We start from the raw sequence: 21,813 nt of genomic DNA, 5'->3' as shown, positions 1-21,813 counted from the left end.
CGAATTAGGCATCTTGAGCTTCTAAGTAAAGAGCATTTTGAAAGAACAATTTGCAGTCAAGAAACAACAACCAGATTTCCTTTTAACTCTTGATATATTAAAAATAGTACAGTACTTGTACAGAAATTTTGAACTTCATGAATCACTTTAATGTCAAATACAATCAAAATAATTGTTGCTTCCACAAACATATTAAGTTTTGTTCTGGAGTGATTCTGATTCCAAAACTTGCACAGTAAAGCTGCTTTTGTCTCTTGCTGTTCTCGAAAGGAGGTTCAGTACAGAAACATGAGAACAGGGACTAAAGCCGAGGTGTTTCCTCTCTCAGATGACTATCCTAACCACCATACTACCAAGTGTCTATTTGTCTCCTACTGAGCAACTCCAGCTGCAGATTTGAATAACAGTATATTTAAGAATAGTCTATACTACTTCATTCATTTCTTATGTCCCAAATAAAATAAAATCTGATTCCTCTGGAAAAACAAAAAAAACCCCAAATATACTTGAGACCACAAAAATCCTGAGGGAAAAGTCATCATGCTGTTATCAAAAAACAACTGTGTGGGTGAGACATAGTTCTGCTTTTCCTCATTTTGGGTAGATGCATATTTTGTAATCATTGCTTCCATTTGAGACTCAAACAGCAGTGCAGTTTTGAATCTCATAATCTTCAGTCTCTTTTAGCATATTTTCATGAGTAACGTTTAACTGTAGATAGGTTTCAATTTTTCTGTACAGCTCATGGAAGTGATTTTTTGAGCAAACTGTGGACTTTTGCAGTTTGCTTAATGCTTTCTCATTGAAAGATCAATACTTGTTTTGCAAAACTGATTATAGTCTCTTTCCTACAACATAAAGCTGTGTTTAAGAGTTTCAAGTTGTTTTAATCTCCTGTACTCATAGTACGCTTTTTTTTTTTTCTTTTTCTGTCAGAGACAGACTACCTGTCCCAAACTGCTGCTCTTGTGATCTGTAGTTCTCAAGTGGAAGTGCATGGATATCAGAGCAAGTGAACAAGTGGCAGCAGTTTGTCCTTGAGAAAGACTTTGCTTTGAAATGTAGTGCTAATATTTTTGACTGCAAGTGCATACATTCTAGTTGCTTCATTTTTTGTAGTCTTCAGGAAAATGAGAAAGAGTTGGGGACAATCCTAAGAGTTTTTCTTGACATGTTATTGTCAGTTATTTTTGATAAAATGGTTAACGGTTATGGGGTGTGCTATGTTTTTTAAAGCTTTAGTCTCATATATTTATCCTGGATTATCTGTAAATGGTAATAAAATGCAGTAGATCTATAAGTAGATGTATAAGTTAGAAAAGACACCTCTACTATATAGCTTTTAAGTATACTTATTCAAGATTACTTAGAAATCAAGTATGAAATTTATTTCAGTTTCTATTAAGTACATTAGTTCATGTTATGTAAGTGTTATTATATGATTTGAGGTAAATGTGGCAATTTTTAAAAAATCTGAATTAGCATTGAAAAGTACTGTTTTCACAACCATGTAGACTTATATCTGCCATTTACTTGCATGTCACATGTACCCTGGCTGTCACTTCTCTATGTCTTAGCAAGCAGGTACCAGGTCTAGGGACCAGGTCTAATCATGAGAAAATACTGCAGTTTCCATCTATTCTGCCCTTGGCATCTCTACTAAAGATTGCCAGTAAATATAGTGATGTTTCTGTGATTCTTTAATAGGGGTTTTTATTTCCTTTTCAAGGACAAGCAAAAAAAATGAAGCGAAGAAAGCAGGACAAGTCTAAAATTATTCACGAGTTATTGCTCTGGACAAAAGGTTTCAATTGTCTTCTTTCAGCAAGCAGTGACAAATAATCTGGAACACATGGAGTTATTTTTTATCCCCTCTCGAGTTAAAACATTTTACTCTGACTTTAAATTTTATATGTTGTTGTGTTATGTACAAAAGACAGTTGACATTATTCACATTATCATTTTGTATGGAAAATGTCAGCCCACAGTGTATTACTGGATTTAGTTCTTCACAGTACATTAGCTTTTAATAAAGATCCTATAGAAACATTTTTAGATGAAAATTCGATGTAATCTAGCTATTGGTGACAGTTGGCTCAGTTTAAACAATATACACATTGTTGAGAATGTTTGTGTGTGATGGGCATATTACTGAGAAATTGTGATGAATCAGGAGATACTGTATCTGTGACATAGACCTGTGAGTGAAGAAAAAATTCCTAAATTGACTAAATAGCAAGGTTGTCTTTCCCCACTCTGGCTTTGGGCCTAAGACGTCTACTGGGATTCTCTGCCATATCTCCACACCTGCAGTCTTAATTTAGGAAGATTTTATATACTTAGCTGTAATTCCTGTTCTAATTTCAGTTAATTTCAACAGAAACTGTTGAGGAAATAACGTGGATCCTTTTCAGGGTCAAAAAGGGGGAATGGTGAAATAGAAGAATCATAGAATAGTTAGGGTTGGAAAAGACCTTAAGATCATCTAGTTCCAACCCCCTTGCAATGGGCAGGGACACATGTCACTAAACCATGTTGCCCAAGGCTCTGTCCAGCCTGGCTTTGAACACTGCCAGGGATGGAGCATTCACAATTTCCTTGGGCAACCTGTTCCAGTGCCTCACCACTCTGGCAGTAAAGAACTTCTTCCTCATATCTAACCTGAACTTCCCCTGTTTAAGTTTGAACCCGTTACCCCTTGTCCTACCACTACGGTCCCTAATGAAGAGTCCCTCCCCAGCATCCTTATAGGCCCCCTTCAGATATTGGAAGGCTACTATGAGGTCTCCACACAGCCTTCTCTTCCCCAGGCTGAATAACCCCATCTTCCTCAGCCTGTCTTTGTATGGGTGGTACTCCAGCCCCTTATCATCCTTGAGACTGATTTTATCTTTCAGTTATATTCTCTACTGGTATGATTCTGCTGGAAATGATTACAGCTAAATTTTTTTACAGTTTAAAAGCTTCATAGCAAAAAATCATAGCAATATTAAAATATCTCAGCGTTATGTTACTAAAAGTACAATGTATGTTGGAAAAAGGCTGTATTAAATCCTCTGTTATGGGTTATCACAATTTCTTACTTTTGATGTTGTTCCGAATTACATTACAACAACATCATTTCATGAAATCAAGACAGCTTTGACAGAATATCTGAAGAATATTTAGAGATAAAATAAAATACCAGTGTTTTTTATTACTAGACAGTGCTGCCTGAGATGATAACTAAATAATAATTAGTCACCTGGTAATATTTTTGTGAAGTGAGCTATTTCAGATTTTAGAAGTACTACATTTATGCCTGGGATCTAAAGTGAAATCCTAAGCAAAGTTTCCATTTTTATGCAGTTGGGTGTATTATTATGCACACTGCAAACATAACGATGATAAGTAACCCTTGTTACTGCCCCTAAATAAAGCATGCTCCAGTGCAAGAAGAAAGTTAGTTACTTTCTTTTCTAACACAGAAATAAATTGCTACCTTATAGGAGAACTGTGTTTACCTTGTCATTTTAGTACAGTTAATAAACCTAATATTTAATATTGGTTACAGACCAGTCAGTGACTTGTAAAACACACCCTATTAAACTGATGTAAGCAATAGGATTTTTGGAAAAATGTTACTGCATCTAATTTCAAAGTAAAAGTAAAGTAATTTGAAATGGAAATTAGGGTATTGAAGATGAATGCAATGACATGAGTCATTTATTTAACCTCTTTGCTGATGCATATTTTTTGTTACCTGTATAATCAAGGAAAAAAAAACCTCTCGTGAAATATGTGAGGGTTCTCTACACTGCTGAGATGACTCACAGCTTCATATGTAAACCTGACAGATTAGTTAGGAGACTGGCTAGTCTAATTACAGACTATAGTCTGGGATATTGCTTTAATTGAATTAGAATAATTGGACATTCTTTGAAGAGGAATGTCACAGTTGCATGATCATGCTAAAGCAAGATTTTTCTGTCTTAAGGAAATCCTAACTGAGGCCACTTACTCTCTGTTAATATTAAGAAAGACTTGTGATAAGAAAGTATTGGGAGTGCAGATACTCAATTTTTCATTTTTCTTTTTTCTTTTTAAAAATATTTTTGTGTGTCAGTTGCAACGTACTGAGAAGGGAGAAGAACTCAGGAAACTTTGGCTGTATATAGTAAGTTGTCCTGCTAGCAGTTCAGGTTCTTGTACTGATAGTTTTCTTTTCTTTAACTCTGTTCTTTAAGGCCTTATTCGATTACAAGAGCTCATCAAGGCTCCATCACGATACAACTTGAGACTAAAAATCCGTCAGTTACCAGCTGACACAAAAGATGCAAAGCCATTGCTAAAGGAGATGAAAAGAGGCAAGGAATTCCATGTAATCTTTGACTGCAGCCATGAAATGGCAGCAGGCATCTTGAAACAGGTAATCCTCATGTTGCTTTAGATGGCCTAATCTTTTTCATCCCTAATAAATAAAAATAATGGCATTTAACAAGCAGAGGAATTGTATGTCAGTTTACTGAGGCCTAACTGAAAATCAGTCGAGGATTTCAGAGATAATTTTTCTGGTGACACTAATGGTAGCTGCTTTCATTACGTGTTTTTAAAGAAAAAGATTAATTGGTTCATGTGCAGGGGAAAAGGTAAATCAGTCTTTCAACTACGAAAAACTGGTACTTTGGAGAAATGTTGCTTTAACCAGGATTTTAAATGTTTTCTTCTTTTTTTTTTTTTTTTTTTTTTAATTGAAGCCTCTATAATGTGGCTTTTAATCAGGTAGTGATATTTGAGTAGTGTGTTACCAACAGGCCATATTAATGGGTTCCGCTGAGAGGACGGAACTAATATATATCTTTTAGGAACATATTTACATATTTTCCTTGCACTACTAATTGTAGTGCACCTGTTGTTATGTTCAAGTAAGATGAGTAGGTGAAACTGGTATGCAAAGGATGTGGCTTGTAAAAAAGCTTACTGTAACCCCTGAAGTATGCATAGAAGACAAGCCTTTCTGTGTCTAATTTAAAAAGCTAGCTTCCAAGAATGGGAATTTCTTATGATTAGAGGCCATTTTCCCCATAGTTTTTTAATTGAACTATGTCTTGCAATAATGAGGAACCCAAAACAGTATCATACATTTATAATGCATAGCTTTTAGTGATATCATGTTTTTATTACGTTTACTAGCATTGTTTAAATCGAAAACAAAATGTGCTTAAGATTTGAAAATACGTCTCTCTTTAAAGGTACTTAGGGGTGCTAGTTTTAAATATTGTTGTGGGATTCTAAATGCACACGTATAGGCATCTGTTAGAAAAGTGTTGCAGTTTTTGTCAAAGTCCTGTCTAAAATACCATTAAATCTAATCTTCAGCTAATATTTGGAATTCATTTTAGCTTTTAACTTTTCTTTGGACAAGGACATATAGGCTAGTAACTTGATAATTTTTCAGACAATGTCAAAAGCAAAAAGGCTCCCAAAGCCTCTAGAACTCTGGTGATTCTTTTGTATACAAATTCTGGTATTGTGACAATTGTTTAATTAGTGCCTTCAGTATGTTTAAGGAGGTGTATCTGGTAGTGACTTAATAAAGAATTCCGTTGATAATTCCTGGAGAGGAAAAAAAAATATTGCTTACTTGTGTAGCTTTTTTACAGTGCTAAAATTGAGTAAAAATCACTGTAGATACTAAAATGATTGTATAAATCATATTAGTCTAAGGCAAATTCTGTGCAGAGCATAAAGGTATGTGGTTTTTAGGTGAACATGTCATTAACATGATGACACATCCATAGTTTATTGTTTTAAAATTGTAATTTTAAAATGTAAATATTCTTATGTTGTTGAGAGAAAAGTATGAACATTTAAAAATGCACAGTTAATCTAAATCTATGTGGTACTGCATAGTTAGCAAGACAGGTGAAGGTACTTGATAGATATCTGAGTTTATAGACTAATATTATGAAAATTTGTTCTTCATTTTTACTGAAGTATTATGTACCTTTGCTGTTAGAAACTTGACTCAAAAGTATTTTCTTCCATGGTTGGAAAAATGTCTACATGTATAATACCAGCTTGGGTCCTTCTTTAAATGCATAGTATTGTTCATCAAAATAAAAAAAATATTTCCTATTAGGTTAGGTTATTCTTTTTAAGGGAAGGATTCAATAATGAATGAAAATATTGTCAACTCAAATATTGTGTGGCAACTTAATGCATCCATTAGTATGTAAAACTATAAGCCTTTTTCACATTTACTGCACTAAACAGTCTAATAATATTGTTTCTATCAGAAGATCTGGTTCATAAATTCCTTTAATAGTAATCTGCTCTAACTGCTAGGAAATGACTTGCTTGACCTAATTGTAGTATAATTCCAACCCTATAGTCTTATCCCAGTAATATTCTTTTGCAGTTTTTCGTTTGCCATGTAAGTGTGATAAAAATGTATTATGTGACCTCAGAAACATTAATCTTTTGTTTATTTTTTCAAGGCTTTAGCTATGGGAATGATGACAGAATACTATCACTATATCTTTACCACACTGGTAAGTGGCTTATAAAAACATAGTGATGACATCTAACAAAGATGTTACTTTACTTAATTATATTACTTGACAAAGTGAAAAAGGTCTCTCTGGAATGGGGTGTAAGTACAAGATGTTTTCTCTGTTTCTTATGTTCAGTGAAAACTCATCAGGATGGTTTAATTATTGTTCAACAGTGTGCCCTGTTGTGCCTGGGAAACCTGTGTGCCCTGGGAAACTGATAGTCCTGAAAAAGCAACTGACTCTGTAGCACTGCAGTTTTTAACTTTCAAGCAGGGTTAAGTTTGTGATTCACAATTGATTATTTATGTTATGAATTTTGTACTTTTCTCTTTTAGGTATTTGTATGTGAAGATTTTAAACTTTTATATTGCATATTTTTAATCCAACATTTTACAAGGTAGCTCTTCACTGTCATCAAATTCCTGAATAATTTGGTGTGAATATTAGCAGCATTTTATTTAACAGTCTACATGAACTTTTCAGGCACATGAATTATGCAATATTCTTTGGTGTCCATTGTAAAAGTAACTAAGAAGGAACCATTCTTGGAATCATCAGATTTAACATTTGCAATAAATGAACATTTAAAATGAGAATGCTCTTACAAAACATAACAAACATGTATGTGAAGACCTTTTTTATTGCTCACCACAGCCTAACAAAGAAATAGTTTAAAAGTTGCTAAAATAGTACTTTAGAAACTACAGTTGTGCACATTTCTCTGTTTTCCATTCAGATTTGCCTGTTTAGATTACAGTTCATTAAGGTTCTTAAATTACAAGTCATTTAAAGCATGCGACAGATGTGCCTTGGTAAAACTGTGCTCGAAGTGACCTATGTTTAAAGTCACATACACGTTTAAGTCCTTATAGAAGTGAATCCTTTGTGATAGGATGGAAAGTTCATCTCAGAATCACAAAACAGAAGTTCATGGAAAGTATTAGCATGGAAATAGCTTGTTGAATAGAAATTTATTGCAAACTAATCTGTGAGGTTCATTTGAACTGTAAAGGCAAAATACCCTGCACAAGTACCTGTCTTATTTTAGAAGAGTAAGCTGTCTATCACTTACAGATCAAAGTGGATTCTAGATGATTCCAGGGGTTTTTTTATATTTTCACTTGTCATTTTTCTGCTGGTGAAAATAGCTTCTTTGAGTGGTATGCTGTCCACTGGCATTTAATTTTTACTCTAAATTCTATGTTTAAAAATCATAGGCTACTGTCATTCTTATTTCCTTATTAGAACATTAGCCTTTTTTTTGGAGAGACAAGTATTGACTTGGAGCTATGAAAAGATAATTTATTGTGCACAAATGGACGATAGATTTTGTTTTCACAATGTAGCTTTTGAACTCACATCAGACTTCAGCTGTCTGATTTATTAATTGCTTTTTATCTGACATGGTGAAAGTCTTGTCAAATAGACTTTTCTAGTCACAGGGTCTGCAGCAATCTTCTGTGTATTCTCATCTTGATTGATTCAGGGTCTAATGCAGTAGCTCAATAATACACTTAATACAGTAGCTTATAAATACACAAATGTGTCTATTTATAATATATGCATAACATTGTTGCATATATTTATCATATTCCAGTGTAAAAATTAATGTGTTTGGATTAAATAATTACATCTGAGGTTCTGACTTTTTTCACAGTAAAACCGGAGAATTTTTAGATGAAAAATATAACATAGTTCTAGTTATGTTCAATTTTTCCTTTCCAATAGAGTATTTTATTTCTTTGGAAAGGGTGTTTGAGTTAGGTTATTTGTAAATTAATAACTTAAAAGCATTTGGACACCTGCATATCTCAGGTATTATATATGGAAGATGATATCATAATTGCTAGCTGTAATTAAAACTGGCTGATATTTTTGTGAGCTTATCGATGTTAACAATGAATGATGAATTATATTCTGGCTTTCTGTAGTACAGTATTTAATCTTCTTCATCTCTAACCAATAAACAAAGTGGATTCACCTAACACTTCAATTCCATGGAAATTTATAATATGTTAAAGTACCAGCAAAAAATAAATTAGAAGATATTGAGATGAATGACTAAGTATGAATTATGTGGAAAATTCCTATGTTTAATTAAACTAAAATTATGTTAAAAGATAGTAATTTCTTACATATAACCTTGATAATGTCACTTTAAAAATTATTTAAAAGGAAACAGAAAGTTCATTTATAATGCATATAGCAAGGCCTAGTGACAGGTTTTTTTATCAACTTGATTTTGTTATTATTTCCCCATGTTGAAAACATGACCTTAGACCTGATATTCCTGAAGACAAGTACTGGTTCTACCTTGTTTCTAAGAATTCTGTCAAAGGATTAGGATAACCTCAACTTTACTTACTTGATCTAAAATTTGATTAATTTTACATATATTAATTTATATCTTCCTCTTTATGTGTTGGGGAATTATATATACACACAGGCATGTATGTATTGAAATACATTAATTGGCAAAGTTTATTCTTGCAAAGATAAATTCCTAGTTAAAGAAATGTCCATGTTTGGAAGTATGACTGATAGCTGTGAAAAATTCTTTTGGTTAAATTTAAAGCCAGATACCTTCCCCCTACTCCTTTCCCCTCCCCAGGCTATCATATAAAGATCAACATGTTCAAGTTTCATAGCAAGTGAAGGTGCAAGGAAAGTCTTGTTCTGGGTATTTTATGATTTGAAGTCTGTTACGGTAAGACAAAAAATTAGTAATTAATGATAGTATTTTTAGCAATTAATAATAATATTTTAGCTATTAAAGTGGTAGTGGATACAGTTCTGCAACTGGATTTAGCATTTCCTGAAAATTTTGTTTGGTTGGTTTGATTGGTTTTTTGGTTTTGTTGGTTTTTGGGGTTTGGTTTTTGTTCGGTTTTTTTTCCAACAAAAGGTAGTTGAAGCTGTTCTTCCTCTCTGAATCATATTACTCTCTCTCTATAGGTTCAGCTGAGTTCCTTGCACACAGTCACAGGCTCCACATAAACAAAGCATATTTCCTAGCATATATATATATATCATCTATCACTGTTACTCTGCAAGTTTCAGTGCCCCCATCTAGGGAGGTGGTCTAAAAATGGAAATGGGAATTGCAGTGTATTAAAGAACTTATATGATGGTCATTTTTTTCAGGACCTGTTTGCCTTGGATGTGGAACCCTATCGGTATAGTGGTGTTAATATGACTGGATTCAGAATTCTAAACACGGAAAATACCCAGGTGTCATCTATCATTGAAAAGTGGTCTATGGAGCGCTTGCAAGCACCTCCTAAGCCTGATTCAGGTTTGCTGGATGGATTTATGACGGTATGAATATCAGTGTTTAGTTACTTTCTTTGTATATGTTTTTGAAGCTAAAAAAACTTAAAATTTTATTTCTGTTACTAAAATTTTTTGGACGTATGAAACCAAATTTTATTGTAAACATGAGCAAGAGATAACCGTGGTGCTTTTGCTTATCTGTAGACTGAATACATGGTCATATTAACTTTCTTTCAAAATTACACTTACTGTATTTTCTCCAAGTGACAATACCATATTTTAAATATCTAATTCATCTAGTCACAATTACGTACATGCAAATAAACTTTCATTTCTAGGCTTTCAGTGAGTTTCTGCTTATTACTTGGAATTAAATCTAGAATTACAATGTCAGGAAGGGATGTATTTTAAAACATATCCTACATTAGGACCCCTTTCATTTTCAGATTTGTTGAAAGATCTGATTTCCACTTTGTCCCCAAGTGATTTGTAATATCTTTGCTGTCAGAGTTCCACTGTTCTTTGGATTTTTTTTTTCTATTTTTTTCTATTTTTTAGAAGTATTTTCGTGTTCCATTTGACAAATAGAAAGTTCTGTTTCTTGAAGTTACCTATCAGTTATCTATCTTGTCTGACTTGAGCCATATAACATGGACAGTCATTTGAACAATATTTTTCTACTTAGAAGTTTCAAAGATTTTATAGTCATCAGGTACTAAGTGACAATCGATATTTTAAGAAGTTAATTTCCTTTTAATTTTGTTTTTAGAAAACTACACTTTGTAGAGCAAAATACTTTTCTTATAATTACTTTTGTAAAGTGTCTTGCATTTTACAGTTCCAACATCCAGTACTTTAAAAGTTACATTGTTTATTTCTGTAAATAATTACAAATAAGCAAATGAACCTACCAAACTTTCAGATTTGTGTAACATATGCATCTGGTTTACATATTAGCTGCTGCTTAATATTTTAAGTCATTATTTCATGCTTCCTTGTTTGCATTAATATTTTTATTCTTTGATTTTTTACTTTTTTCAATTTAAAATTTTTAGCAGGTCATATCACTCATTGTAGTATGTTTTATGCAGTGATCGAAGATTTAATGGATTTAAAACCTTCAGATAGTTACCAAGATCAATAACAATAGTTACTTTATCAGAACATAGGGCCATGGTAAATAAAATCATAGAACAATAAATATTGGAAAACAGTTCTGTGGGCCAGTCACATTTATTTTATCTTTTTTGTTGCTGTAAAGAATATGCTGTTCTTGGAAGAGCTTCTAATGTGAGGCAGAAACCAGTTATTGCTAGCATATAAAGACCATACTTTACACCATTACTTCACCTCAGGGTAAGAAAAGACAAAGAAGTGCATGAAAAATACATGGGTTTCTGTTCTTGACCCTTAAGAGCCCTCTTTGTAAATCTAAGTGGAACCATCTATTCATGCAGCCTGTGATGGATATTTTACGGGGATTCTTTTTGTTGATAAAGCATCTAAATGCACTGTGATTACCTGAGTTTTAGGAACCTGAGATACACAGATAGATAGCATCTAAAGGCCTAATAATCTTGACAAGTGTTAAATGCTTGCAGAGCTTTTATAATTTGGTCATTAGATACAGAAAAAAACAGGTGTAAAAGGAAGTTATGTCATGACATAATTGCATAAAATTTTTCCTGTGCTCAGAATAAGTCATTTTATTGACCTATTAATTATAAAGTTAAATTTGTAAAATCTGACTTGTTTCACTGTTGTTCATGTGTATTTAGTCAGAAATGTGTTCAGGAATTAAAGATTCTACACAGATATTGATTGGTGTTACGGAATACTCTAACTGATATGGTCTGAACTGTGAACTTGTTTTATTTTTACTGCTTGATAATGACTACATCTTATTCAGAAAAATCTTAGCAATACACCTCTTAGCAGGAGTGCATTTTGCTTGAGCCACATAGCTAAATGGCACTGAATCAGGTACTAAAATTCCTGAAACTCAAGAATTTGACGAATAAAAACCCAAGGTTTGTATATCTCCGAGCATTTAGAGACCTCAGTAAAGATTAACTGGTTTCCAATGCTGTAAAACCAGGCAGTTATGCATCACACAGTTATAAGTTCTGGTGGTGTTTGTGTTATGCCCTCCTTCCTCTGACTTTTCCACTATATGCCTGACTTTCCCACTTAGCCATCATGACAGAGTTAGAACTATCAATTTAACTCTGACATCGCATTCCCTTATTTATGATTCATAGAGTTCCCAGTCATAATTCTTGTCTGAATTTGTCTTCCATAATCTTGTCTCTCTCTAGTTACTATGTAATTTTCCTTATAATTATCTGACCTTTAGTATCCCAATATGATAAAATGGGGGTATAAAATTTCATCGTGTTTCTTTGCAATGTTCCAAGTCAAATTTCCAAGTGTGGATCTTAAATTATGAAGACTGAATATTTCTGTGAAATACTAACAATATTGTCATCTGTGTGGTATTAACAGAAAGTTATTCTGGGAAACAGGAGTGACACACTATTTTCAAGAAACTTTACTTTGGTATATTTGACTTCTTCTTTTTGAGTCCATACAAGCAGCACACAGAAAGCAAAAAAATGTCGCAAACCCCTAAGCATAAATGCTCTCATACATTTATATACGACAACTGTGGTTCAGACCAAGCACCATAGAGCATTAATAAAGTGTTACGAGTTCAGATTTTTTTTTACGGTGCAACTATTAATCTTCCACAGTTTTCTGTGCCTGAAGTCAGAACTTAGTATGCATAATTAAGACGACCTAAGAAGCTCTGCTGCTTCATTAACTTGAAGTTGTCCTTACTAATTGTTTTTGCCTATCATCTGATTTAGCTATCTGCTTTCATCTTATATGAAAAAGAGTGTACTTTTTGTATTCTGACAATTAATTCTCTTGTTTAATGTTAACTTTAGTAGATGTATATGGCAGGTGCAGGGAAGCACTGTGTTATTTGATGAATGCTATACCTAAGGTCAGTATTACAGTGTTTTCCTCAGAAAAATCATAGGTTTGATCTGATATTTTTTGTAGGCTGCTGTCATGGTTTAAGCCTAAATGATTCTGTGACTCTATGACGATAGTTTTCTTAGGACATGCATTCTGAAATTCAGTTTAATGGTTTAATTATATCTGTTATGGTTTAAGCCCAGCTGGTAACTCAGAACCACGCAGCAGCTCACTCACTCCCCGCCCTTCTTCCACCCCAACTCCCAGAGGGACAGGGAGGAGAATTGAAAGAATATAACTCCCACGGGTTGAGATAAGAGCAGAGCAGTAACTAAGGTGGAATACAAAACCACTACTGCTACCACTATTAATAATAATGATCAGGGAAATAACAAGGGGAGAGAATATAATTGCTCTCCACCCACCAACCGATACCCAGCCCAACCCAAGCAGCAATCTGGGCCTCCTGAGTAACTCCCCCCAGGTTATATATACTGGGCATGACGTGCTGTGGTATGGAATACCCCTTTGGCCAGTTTGGGTCAGGTGTCCTGTCTCTGCTTCCTCCTGGCTTCCCATGCCCCTCCTCCCTGGCAGAGCATGAGACTGAGAAAGTCCTTGATTGGAGTAACCATTACTTAGCGACAACGAAAAACATTGGTGTGTTATCAGCGTTGTTCTCAGGCTAAAGTCGAAAATACAGCACTGCACCAGGTACTAAGGAGAAAAATGACTGCTACTGCTGAACTCAGGACAGCTGCCTAGCAGAATGGAGCATTATTTAGCTGTATGCTTTCTCTTTCTGCTCTTAAATTTCTTTTTCTGCCATTTCCCTCTTCCCCCCCACCTCATTTATTTTTTTTAAATTTCTCCTTTCTTTTCTAGACATAGTGTGCTTTTCAAACTTAGGTGCTCTGCACCATGAAACAGTATTTCTCAGCAAGTGAAATCTATTTTGTAATAAGAAATGAGAGTGATATTAAATACTGAGGGAAAAAATGCAGACATCTATTGCATACCCAGAATGGTTCATTCTTGTGTATAAGATTTTCATCTCATTAAAAGAAAAAAAAAAAAGATAAGATTTTATTAATAAAGTTTCAAAATTTTTAATAGCTGATGTATGGACTTCCTCAAATAAGGAGAATAGATCCAAGGATATTTTCTTTAAATACATAATTGTAATAAAGATGTAAAAATCATGAGGAAAAATGCTAATACCTTCATACATTGTCCTTAATTGAAAGAATATACAGATGCATTCACTCTGCAGAGCTGTCTAGGAAATTCATTTTGAAAATAGCCATTTTGAGGGATACAGTAAAAAAGCTGAAGTTATAATGGTTTTGGAGTTTGAGAATGGAAATGAAAGAGAGACTAGTGTTGGATTTGTAAATGTGTAGGTATTTTACCTTAAGGAGCTCTCCATATTTGCACGACTAAAGACTCAGGGAACACATTTATATATTCCTACTTTGCTCTCTTTTTCCCTTGACTAACTTTGCTAAGCAACCTCTTAATGTCCAAACCTTATGAATATACTGTGAAGCCTAGTTTATGTGAATGTTCACTTTCTTAGCTTTGTTATTTCAATTCAATACACTCAAAAGTTTTGTTGAATCCAATGGTAAGACAAGAATTGTTAAAAAAAACCCAAGAAGGATGAGTAGGGATGCACAACAGTGACATATTTTCAGTTGCATTAAATCTTTGTGTTTCAAAAATCCTAACACACTGTAATGAATCAGACCAATACATGAAGACCATATTAAATGGTCAACTGTAATCAGGTGAATCAGTCCAGGAATTACATTAAACTGATTTGGTTAAGCTAATGAAGCTGAAAATATACTTTATCCCATCATGGACAAGACTAGAAAAGATTAATAGGGTCAAGGAAGGCTTTGAAACCACGGCACTTGAAACTTAAGAGCTATGTGAAACATAAAAATGTAGAATTAAAAAAACTGGTGCAGTTTTTCTGTCATGATATAACCAAAGCTTAATGATGGAAACATACTCTATTAGCAATATTAGTACTTAGTATATTTAGTGCATTTTGTTTTTTAAACAAATTTTGTTCGGTACCTCAATTTCTTAGTTTCTTGTCTAGCATTCTCCAAAATTCACTGCTTTGTTTTCCTTCCAAAGGAAGCAAAAATTTATGGAGTCATCCAGGGTTTTCTTTCAGCATGCTTCTGGAGTTTGACTTACTCAATTTATGCTGGATGTCAGGATTTTCAGTTAGTGTATTAACTGATAAAGAAAGTGGGGTTATTACACTGGGTGCAAATTCTGCACTGAGATAGGAAGTTCTCAAATTTGGTTTTGTTTTCTTTTGGGTTTTTTTCTTATAGTTATTTTATCGAAGATAAGACTTACAATATGTTGTAAAAAAACAGTCATTTTATTATTCTAAAAGTAAAAGGATATTTGTCAAACTACAATTTCTTATCTCTACCTAACAATACAGAAATAACAGTTATATCTGAGATAGAAAGTTAAATAATAATTTAGTAACTGCTAGCAGGCACTGTGACTGGACAGGATTTGATGAGAAAATGGTGTTGTTCAGGTTCCTGAGGGTGAAAAGATCCATAAAAATAAAAAGAAATATTCATTACGGAAATATAGCTTTGGATTCTGATTTAGAGCTTCAAAGAAGATAGCTTGTTATGTAGACAGCTTTATAATTATCATTTTAGCAAAAGAAATTTTCTGGATTTGCTGATGAGATGTGTTTAGTAAAATAGTATGATCGCAAATGTGTACTTCAAAGGAAATACTAAACAATTACTTATTACTGCATTACAAGCTAGGAATTTCCCCTAAGCACAGTTAACTTCATGAGGTAAGGGACTATGCACAATTTCATGCTGTAAGATGTTTTATAGGGGTGGTTTAGATTGGATATTAGTAAGAACTTCACTGAAAGGGTTGTAAAGCATTGGAACAGGCTGCCCAAGGGAGTGGGGGAGTCACCATCCCTGGAAATATTTAAAAGGTGTGTAGATATCATGCTTAGGCACATGATTTAGTGATAGAATCGACAGTGCTAGGTTAGTGGTTGGACTCGATCTTAAATGTCTTTTCCAACCTAAATGATTCTGTGACTTTATGAAGATAGTTTTCTTAGGACATGCATTCTGAAATTCAGTTTAATAGTTTAATTATATCTGTTGTGGTTTAAGCCCAGCTGGTAAGTCAGAACCATGCAGCAGCTCGCTCACTCCCTGCCCTTCTTCCCCCCAACTCCTGGAGGGATAGGGAAGAGAATTGAAAGAATGTAAATCCCACGGGTTGAGATAAGAACAGTGCAATAACTGAAGTATAATACCAAATTACTACTACCACCACCAATAATAATAATGACAAAGGAAATAATAAGGGAAGAGAACATAAAACTAAAAGGGGAAAGGGAAAAAAGCAATAAACATAGATGAACAATACAATTGCTTACCACCCGCTGACTGATACCCAGCCCGAACCAAGCAGTGATCTGCCCTTTCAAGTGCCCCCCCCCCAGTTTATATACTGGGCATGACGTGCTGTAGTATGGATACCCCTTTGGCAAGTTTGGGTCAGGTGTCCTGTCTCTACTTCCTCCTGGCTTCTTCTGCCCCACCTCCCTGGCAGACCCCGAGAGACTGAAAAGTCCTTGATCGGGATAAGCATTACTTAGCAACAAGTAAAGCACTGACATATTACCAGCATTGTTCTCGGACTAAAGTCGAAAACAACACTGCACCAGCTACTAAGAAGGAGAAAAAGTAACTGTTACAGCTGAATCCAGGACAATACTCCATATTTTTTGTAACTTTAGGAAAAGTGAAGCAAAAGCAAGATTACTTTTATTCTCTTTGTTGTTGTGATTAAGGAATGTTGTCTTTAGGAGCAGCATGATCAGTTAAAGCTGGTAATAAGCACACTTATTTGCAGGAATGAACAACTGTAGCAGTCATTATGGCTGCAGATGTGGGATATGGAATGGTGAGAGGGCAGCCATGCTAGGTTAAGCAGCAACATGAACCATTCAATTTGTTGAGAGAAAGCATTGTCGATTTAGTCCTTATTGTGTACTCATCAGCTTCAAAGTGTCATTGCCTGTTAGGGCTCGTATACACTTGATTCTAGTGAGGTTTAAAAGCATGTTCTGGGTAAAATCCTGATCCTTTGGAAATCAGTATGTACGCGTAATTTGTCTAACCTTTAGATTGCTACATGGACGCTAGGCTTAGATATGATAACACAGATGCAGTTGTTTTTTTTTTTTAATGTAGTATTAAATATTACATACTTTTATAGAGTGAAAAAGAGTGAAAACCATATGTAGATATTTGTCTCTGAATATTCAGGTGATTAATTTGGACATAGTTTGGAACGCTGTAACTATCTTCATTATATACTTCTGATTTATGAAAAACTTTTTTTTCCTTTCCATTACTAATTAATGCTTTCTAATTACTAGACCAGCTGACATACATGGTAGAAAGAAACAAGTTTTTGGGCATACCATCCTCTCTGCTAAAGACTTGAAGGGGTGTGTGTTTAAATGGTTTTCCATTTTTTTCCATTTTCAGATGTATATGTTTTTAGCTAATGAAAGATATAGGTTTTCCCTATAGATTTTTTTTTTTTTTCTGATCTCCTTAAGCTGCAGCACACTATTTCTTATTTTAAATGGGTTTATATAGTACGCAGACCTCCCTGGGACTTTCATCCAGACCAGATACATAGTTATTGCTTAAATCCATTTTCTAAAGGGATAGATCTATTTCCTGTCCAGAACATCATGGACTCAATTTTAGTGCTTTCAAGATGCCCCAGAATGTTGTGCCTGTCCTCTGCCTGTCCCTGCAGAAGACCATAGGTCCCCTGTAAGCTCAAAGTCAGTCTACCTTTGAATATTTCAAATAGTGCTATATGCATGCATTAGGGCTGCTTAATCAAGTTTCTAACTGCAAAGAATTGTATTAATATATACATTTTCCACCTAAACTGTCTAGTGGAAATACGGTTGCTGCAAGCACACATAGAGAGATATTAAACATTGCCTAGGAAAATTCAAGCATCAACTTGAATCTGCATCTAAATATCTTTATGTCAGGCTGGAAATAAAACTAATGTGCTTTTATAATCATATATTTTATTAGTGAACCTGAGGCCGCTGCCTTCCGAAGCCACATGCAGCATAGGAAATAGATGAAAAAATAGCATACAGAATGCACGAAAGAGAATTAAGTATCATGGTGCTGTGAAACAGAGATTTCAGATATTACTGGTTTTATACTCTTCATACTCTCACTTCCCAAGGCCTAAGCATATCTTTGGGTTTTGTAGAATATCTTTGGGTTTTGTTCACCCTTGAGAAAAGAAAGCTTAGGGGAGACCTTATCATCATGTTCCAGTATTTAAATGCTACAAAGCTAGAATGAAGCTGCAGAGAAGATGGAGACTCCATTTTTACAAGGAGTCACATGAAAAAGATGAGGGGTAATGGGTGCAAGTTACTGCCAGGGAGAACACCGGAGGAAAATTTTTCACAATGAGAAAAATCAGCCATTGGTATAATCTCCCCAGGGAACTGGTGGACTCCCCATTGTTGGACACTTTTAAGATTTGGCTAGACAGGGTTCTGGGCCATCTAGCCTAGGTCATGCTTTGCTAAGAAAGTTTGGACTAGATAAACCTTGAGATGCCTTACAACATCATATTCTATGATAAGGCTGTATCTTATGTCACATAATGAAAAGCCATGTAGTATCCTGGAAACAAATCTTAAACTTTTTTTAAAAAAACCCCTGATTTTAATGTTGTAGAACCATTCATTCAAGCCTAGTGGTAAAATGCTATTGGTAAGTATTATCAAAATAATAAAGGATATTCTGTACATGTAATTTCTTTCAATACTGTTTACAAAAACAAAATCTCATTTTATTTTTTTGTCTTACATATGGATATATTATTCAGTCTGTCTGTTTATTAAGCTGTTGATTGAGATCTCAGTTCAACAAAACGTTCAATGTGCTTAATTACTGGAAAAGCAATGCAAACCTTTTCAGTAGTCCTGTTGAAGTCAGCTGGACTACTTTGGCACTTAACGTGATGTACGTAATTTTTTTAAATGTGACTTCAAAGGTCACTCATGTAAAAGAAGTGGTTACAAAATAAGAAGTGGTAACAAAGTAAGTTACTTTGTTACATTTCTTCACTCTTATTTTGGGTGAAAACAGAATATAAAGATATTTCTGAGCACAGGGGGCAATCTTTTTTTCAGTCTTTTCATGATAAATGACATAGTCCAGAAAATATCACTTTGCAACTTGTGTATGCCTGATGATATGACTGCTCTCACTGTTGTTTACATAAAAGGTAACCAATATTAGCTTTAGACTATTTTGGATTTCTTAACCTTCTTTTTGCTTAAAATATAGGACAGTTATTCTGATATAATTCCACAGTTTGAGTAAGACTAATTAAAATCCAAATAAAAATAACTGTAACTGAAGGAATTTTCTTGTCTGCAAGGTTGCTGGAAAGAAACAATTTTTTTTTTTTTTTTTAATTCATCTTCAAACTGAAAATAAAACCTAACACCTAAACCAAAATAATCAAAACTTTTTTGTTACAGTGTTCATTATTTCAGTCGGAGTTCTTAGTCACGTGCTTCATACAGTATGATTTGTGTTAACATGATTGCTGGAAGTAGGAAGTCATCCTGAGCAGGTACTTTTGTAATAGCGCACATCTAGAATGAAGCCAGGGAAAATCCAGATAGCAGCTGGATGACTGCTGACCAGTTATTTCTTGATGTTGCTAGACTAATTTAGAAGGTTTCCTGACTTGACTGTCCTGGACTCCTTGGACAAAACTAGTATACCTTAATACATCTTTTGGCCAGTGGTGAATTTCATAGAATCATAGAACAGTTAAGTTTGAAGAGACCTCGCAAGATATAGTCCAACCTTTCATGGGAAAGGGAGCCAAGATGAGATTACCTTGCACCCTGTCCGATTGTGTCAGATGATGAGAATTCTACCATAGACAGAGGAGATTTTTCCAGTGATCATTGTCTCTGTAAAAAATTCCTTCAAGATAAAATCTATTCTGGTGTGCCTTGTACACCTTTGTTGACATCATGTAGCATCTTGCGGTGAGAGATCCTTCATCCTCTTTGTAGCTGCCTTTTAATTACTGAAATAATGTCATGAGATCTCTCCTGAGCCTTCCTTTCTGCAGGGAAAAAAAGACCTAGATCCTTCAGGCTTTTCTCAGAGGGCAGGTTTTCTGTCTCTTTAATTATCTTTGTGGTGCTCCTTTGGACTGTCTCCAGTGTGTCCATGTCATCTTTTTTGAATTATGGGGACCACAACTAGACAGAGTACTTCAGATGCAGCCTGAAAAACACTGAGTCTTATGATCACATCCCTTGTCTCTTTTAGTAATGTCCCTTTGGATGCAGCCCAGGATCTGATTTTCCTTTGTTGCTCAATCAGCGGCTCACAGCTGACTCGTGTTTAGCTTGTTCACCAGGACTTCCAAGTTCCTTTCAGCAAGGCTGCTCCCAGCCACACAGATCCTAACCTGTACTGGGCTCTTTGCTTTTTGGTCTTTGCACTTGTCTTTGTTAAACTGTGTACAGTTATTGCTAGCTTATCCAGCTCTTTGTAAGATGGCTTTACCTTCTGTCATGCCCCCTTATCACCCATTTTAGTGTCATCAGCAAATTGTTTAGCAGTGGGCCTATGTCTTCCTTGTGCGTTGCTTACTGGTCATGTATCTGAAGAACCCTTTCTTGTTCCTGACATCTTCGGCCAATTTTGGTTCTAGTTGAGCCTTAGCCTTCCTGACTGCATCTCTGCATGTCCTAGTAAAGTTCTTGTAGTTCTTGATGGGTATTTGGCCACCTTTCCATAGCTGGTATGTTTCTGTTGTTGGTTTTTTGTTTTTTGTTTTTTCTGTTAAGCACACCCAAAAGCTCATTGGTAAACCAGGGTGGTCTTTTGCTCTGCTGCCTTCCTTTTACTTTGTAGGGGATGGACTGTTCTTGTGTTTCAAGGATGTTGTTCTTGAATAACTTCCAGCATATACAAACTTCTTTGCCCTACATGGATGCTTCCCATGACTCTTGAAATTGGTTCTTCTAACATCCAGGTCTTTGTCCTAATACTGGCCTTCATTGTGCTGAGTAGAAGCTTGATCTCCACAATGTTATGATTGCTGTATCTGAGATTGCTCTTGGTAATTATGTTGTCAAGTAAGTTGTCTCAGTCTGTGAGCAGTAAATCTAGCAATGCACTGTTCTTAGTTGGCGTGTCCAGCAGCTGTAGCAGGAAGCAGTCCTCAGTGCATTCCAGGAACCTGATGGATTAGTTGAACACCGCTATGGTATTTTCCCAACTGTCCAGGTAATTGAAGTCACTCATGAAGGCCAGGTTCATGATTGTGTATAGAAAGAAGCATGGAGAAATCATTTCAGGGACATACTTGTATATTTATAAACTTTAAAGTCTACTGTCAATAGGTACACCAACACAATGTATATAAAATTACATAGAAACCACTCAGTAATGATACTTCGAAGAAGAAAGTGCTGTAACATTTTTTAACCTCTTGGCATTAAGCTTACTTGAGGGTTGGTTTGACACTCAACTTTTTTTATCTTTAATAGAATATACCTCTGCAAAGCACAATACAAGGGAACATACCTCTGTAATTGTCACAGCTTCTGTCTCCTATGAATATTTCAGCTCTGTTTCTGCCTCTGAAGATGTTTTCCCTTTTTTTTTTTTGTTTTGTTTTTGTTTAAAAAGAAAAAAATCAAGTACATAGAAGTATCTGCTATTGAGTTGGATACAACTGTTTTCAACTTCTAGTTGAATATGGAAGCGTAACCACTGACATACCACTTTCCATTTGAAAAGCACTATCATGCATGTAAGGGCCTCAGCCTGAAGTTTGTTGCATGATTGTGAATTGAAAAGAAAAATCTATATTTATGGAAAGACATGATTCTGTC

At 34.7% G+C, this 21,813-nt stretch overlaps 1 protein-coding gene across 1 annotated transcript in view; it reads left to right on the top strand.

Annotated features, from left to right (window-relative positions):
- LOC104408614 (glutamate receptor ionotropic, kainate 2) overlaps nt 1-21,813 on the top strand; it is a gene marked incomplete at both ends in the record, with an annotated part of 101,816 nt that overhangs the window by 16,486 nt on the left and 63,517 nt on the right. The window contains 3 exons of the mRNA XM_010018270.1: nt 4,227-4,408; nt 6,480-6,533; nt 9,681-9,854. Of these exons, the coding sequence (XP_010016572.1) occupies nt 4,227-4,408; nt 6,480-6,533; nt 9,681-9,854 (410 nt within the window). The remainder of the gene's footprint in view (nt 1-4,226; nt 4,409-6,479; nt 6,534-9,680; nt 9,855-21,813) is intronic.

Source organism: Nestor notabilis, unplaced genomic scaffold (genome assembly GCF_000696875.1).
Source record: "Nestor notabilis isolate BGI_N333 unplaced genomic scaffold, ASM69687v1 scaffold890, whole genome shotgun sequence".
Lineage (NCBI taxonomy): Eukaryota > Metazoa > Chordata > Aves > Psittaciformes > Psittacidae > Nestor > Nestor notabilis.
This window is presented reverse-complemented; position numbering and strand designations above follow the sequence as displayed.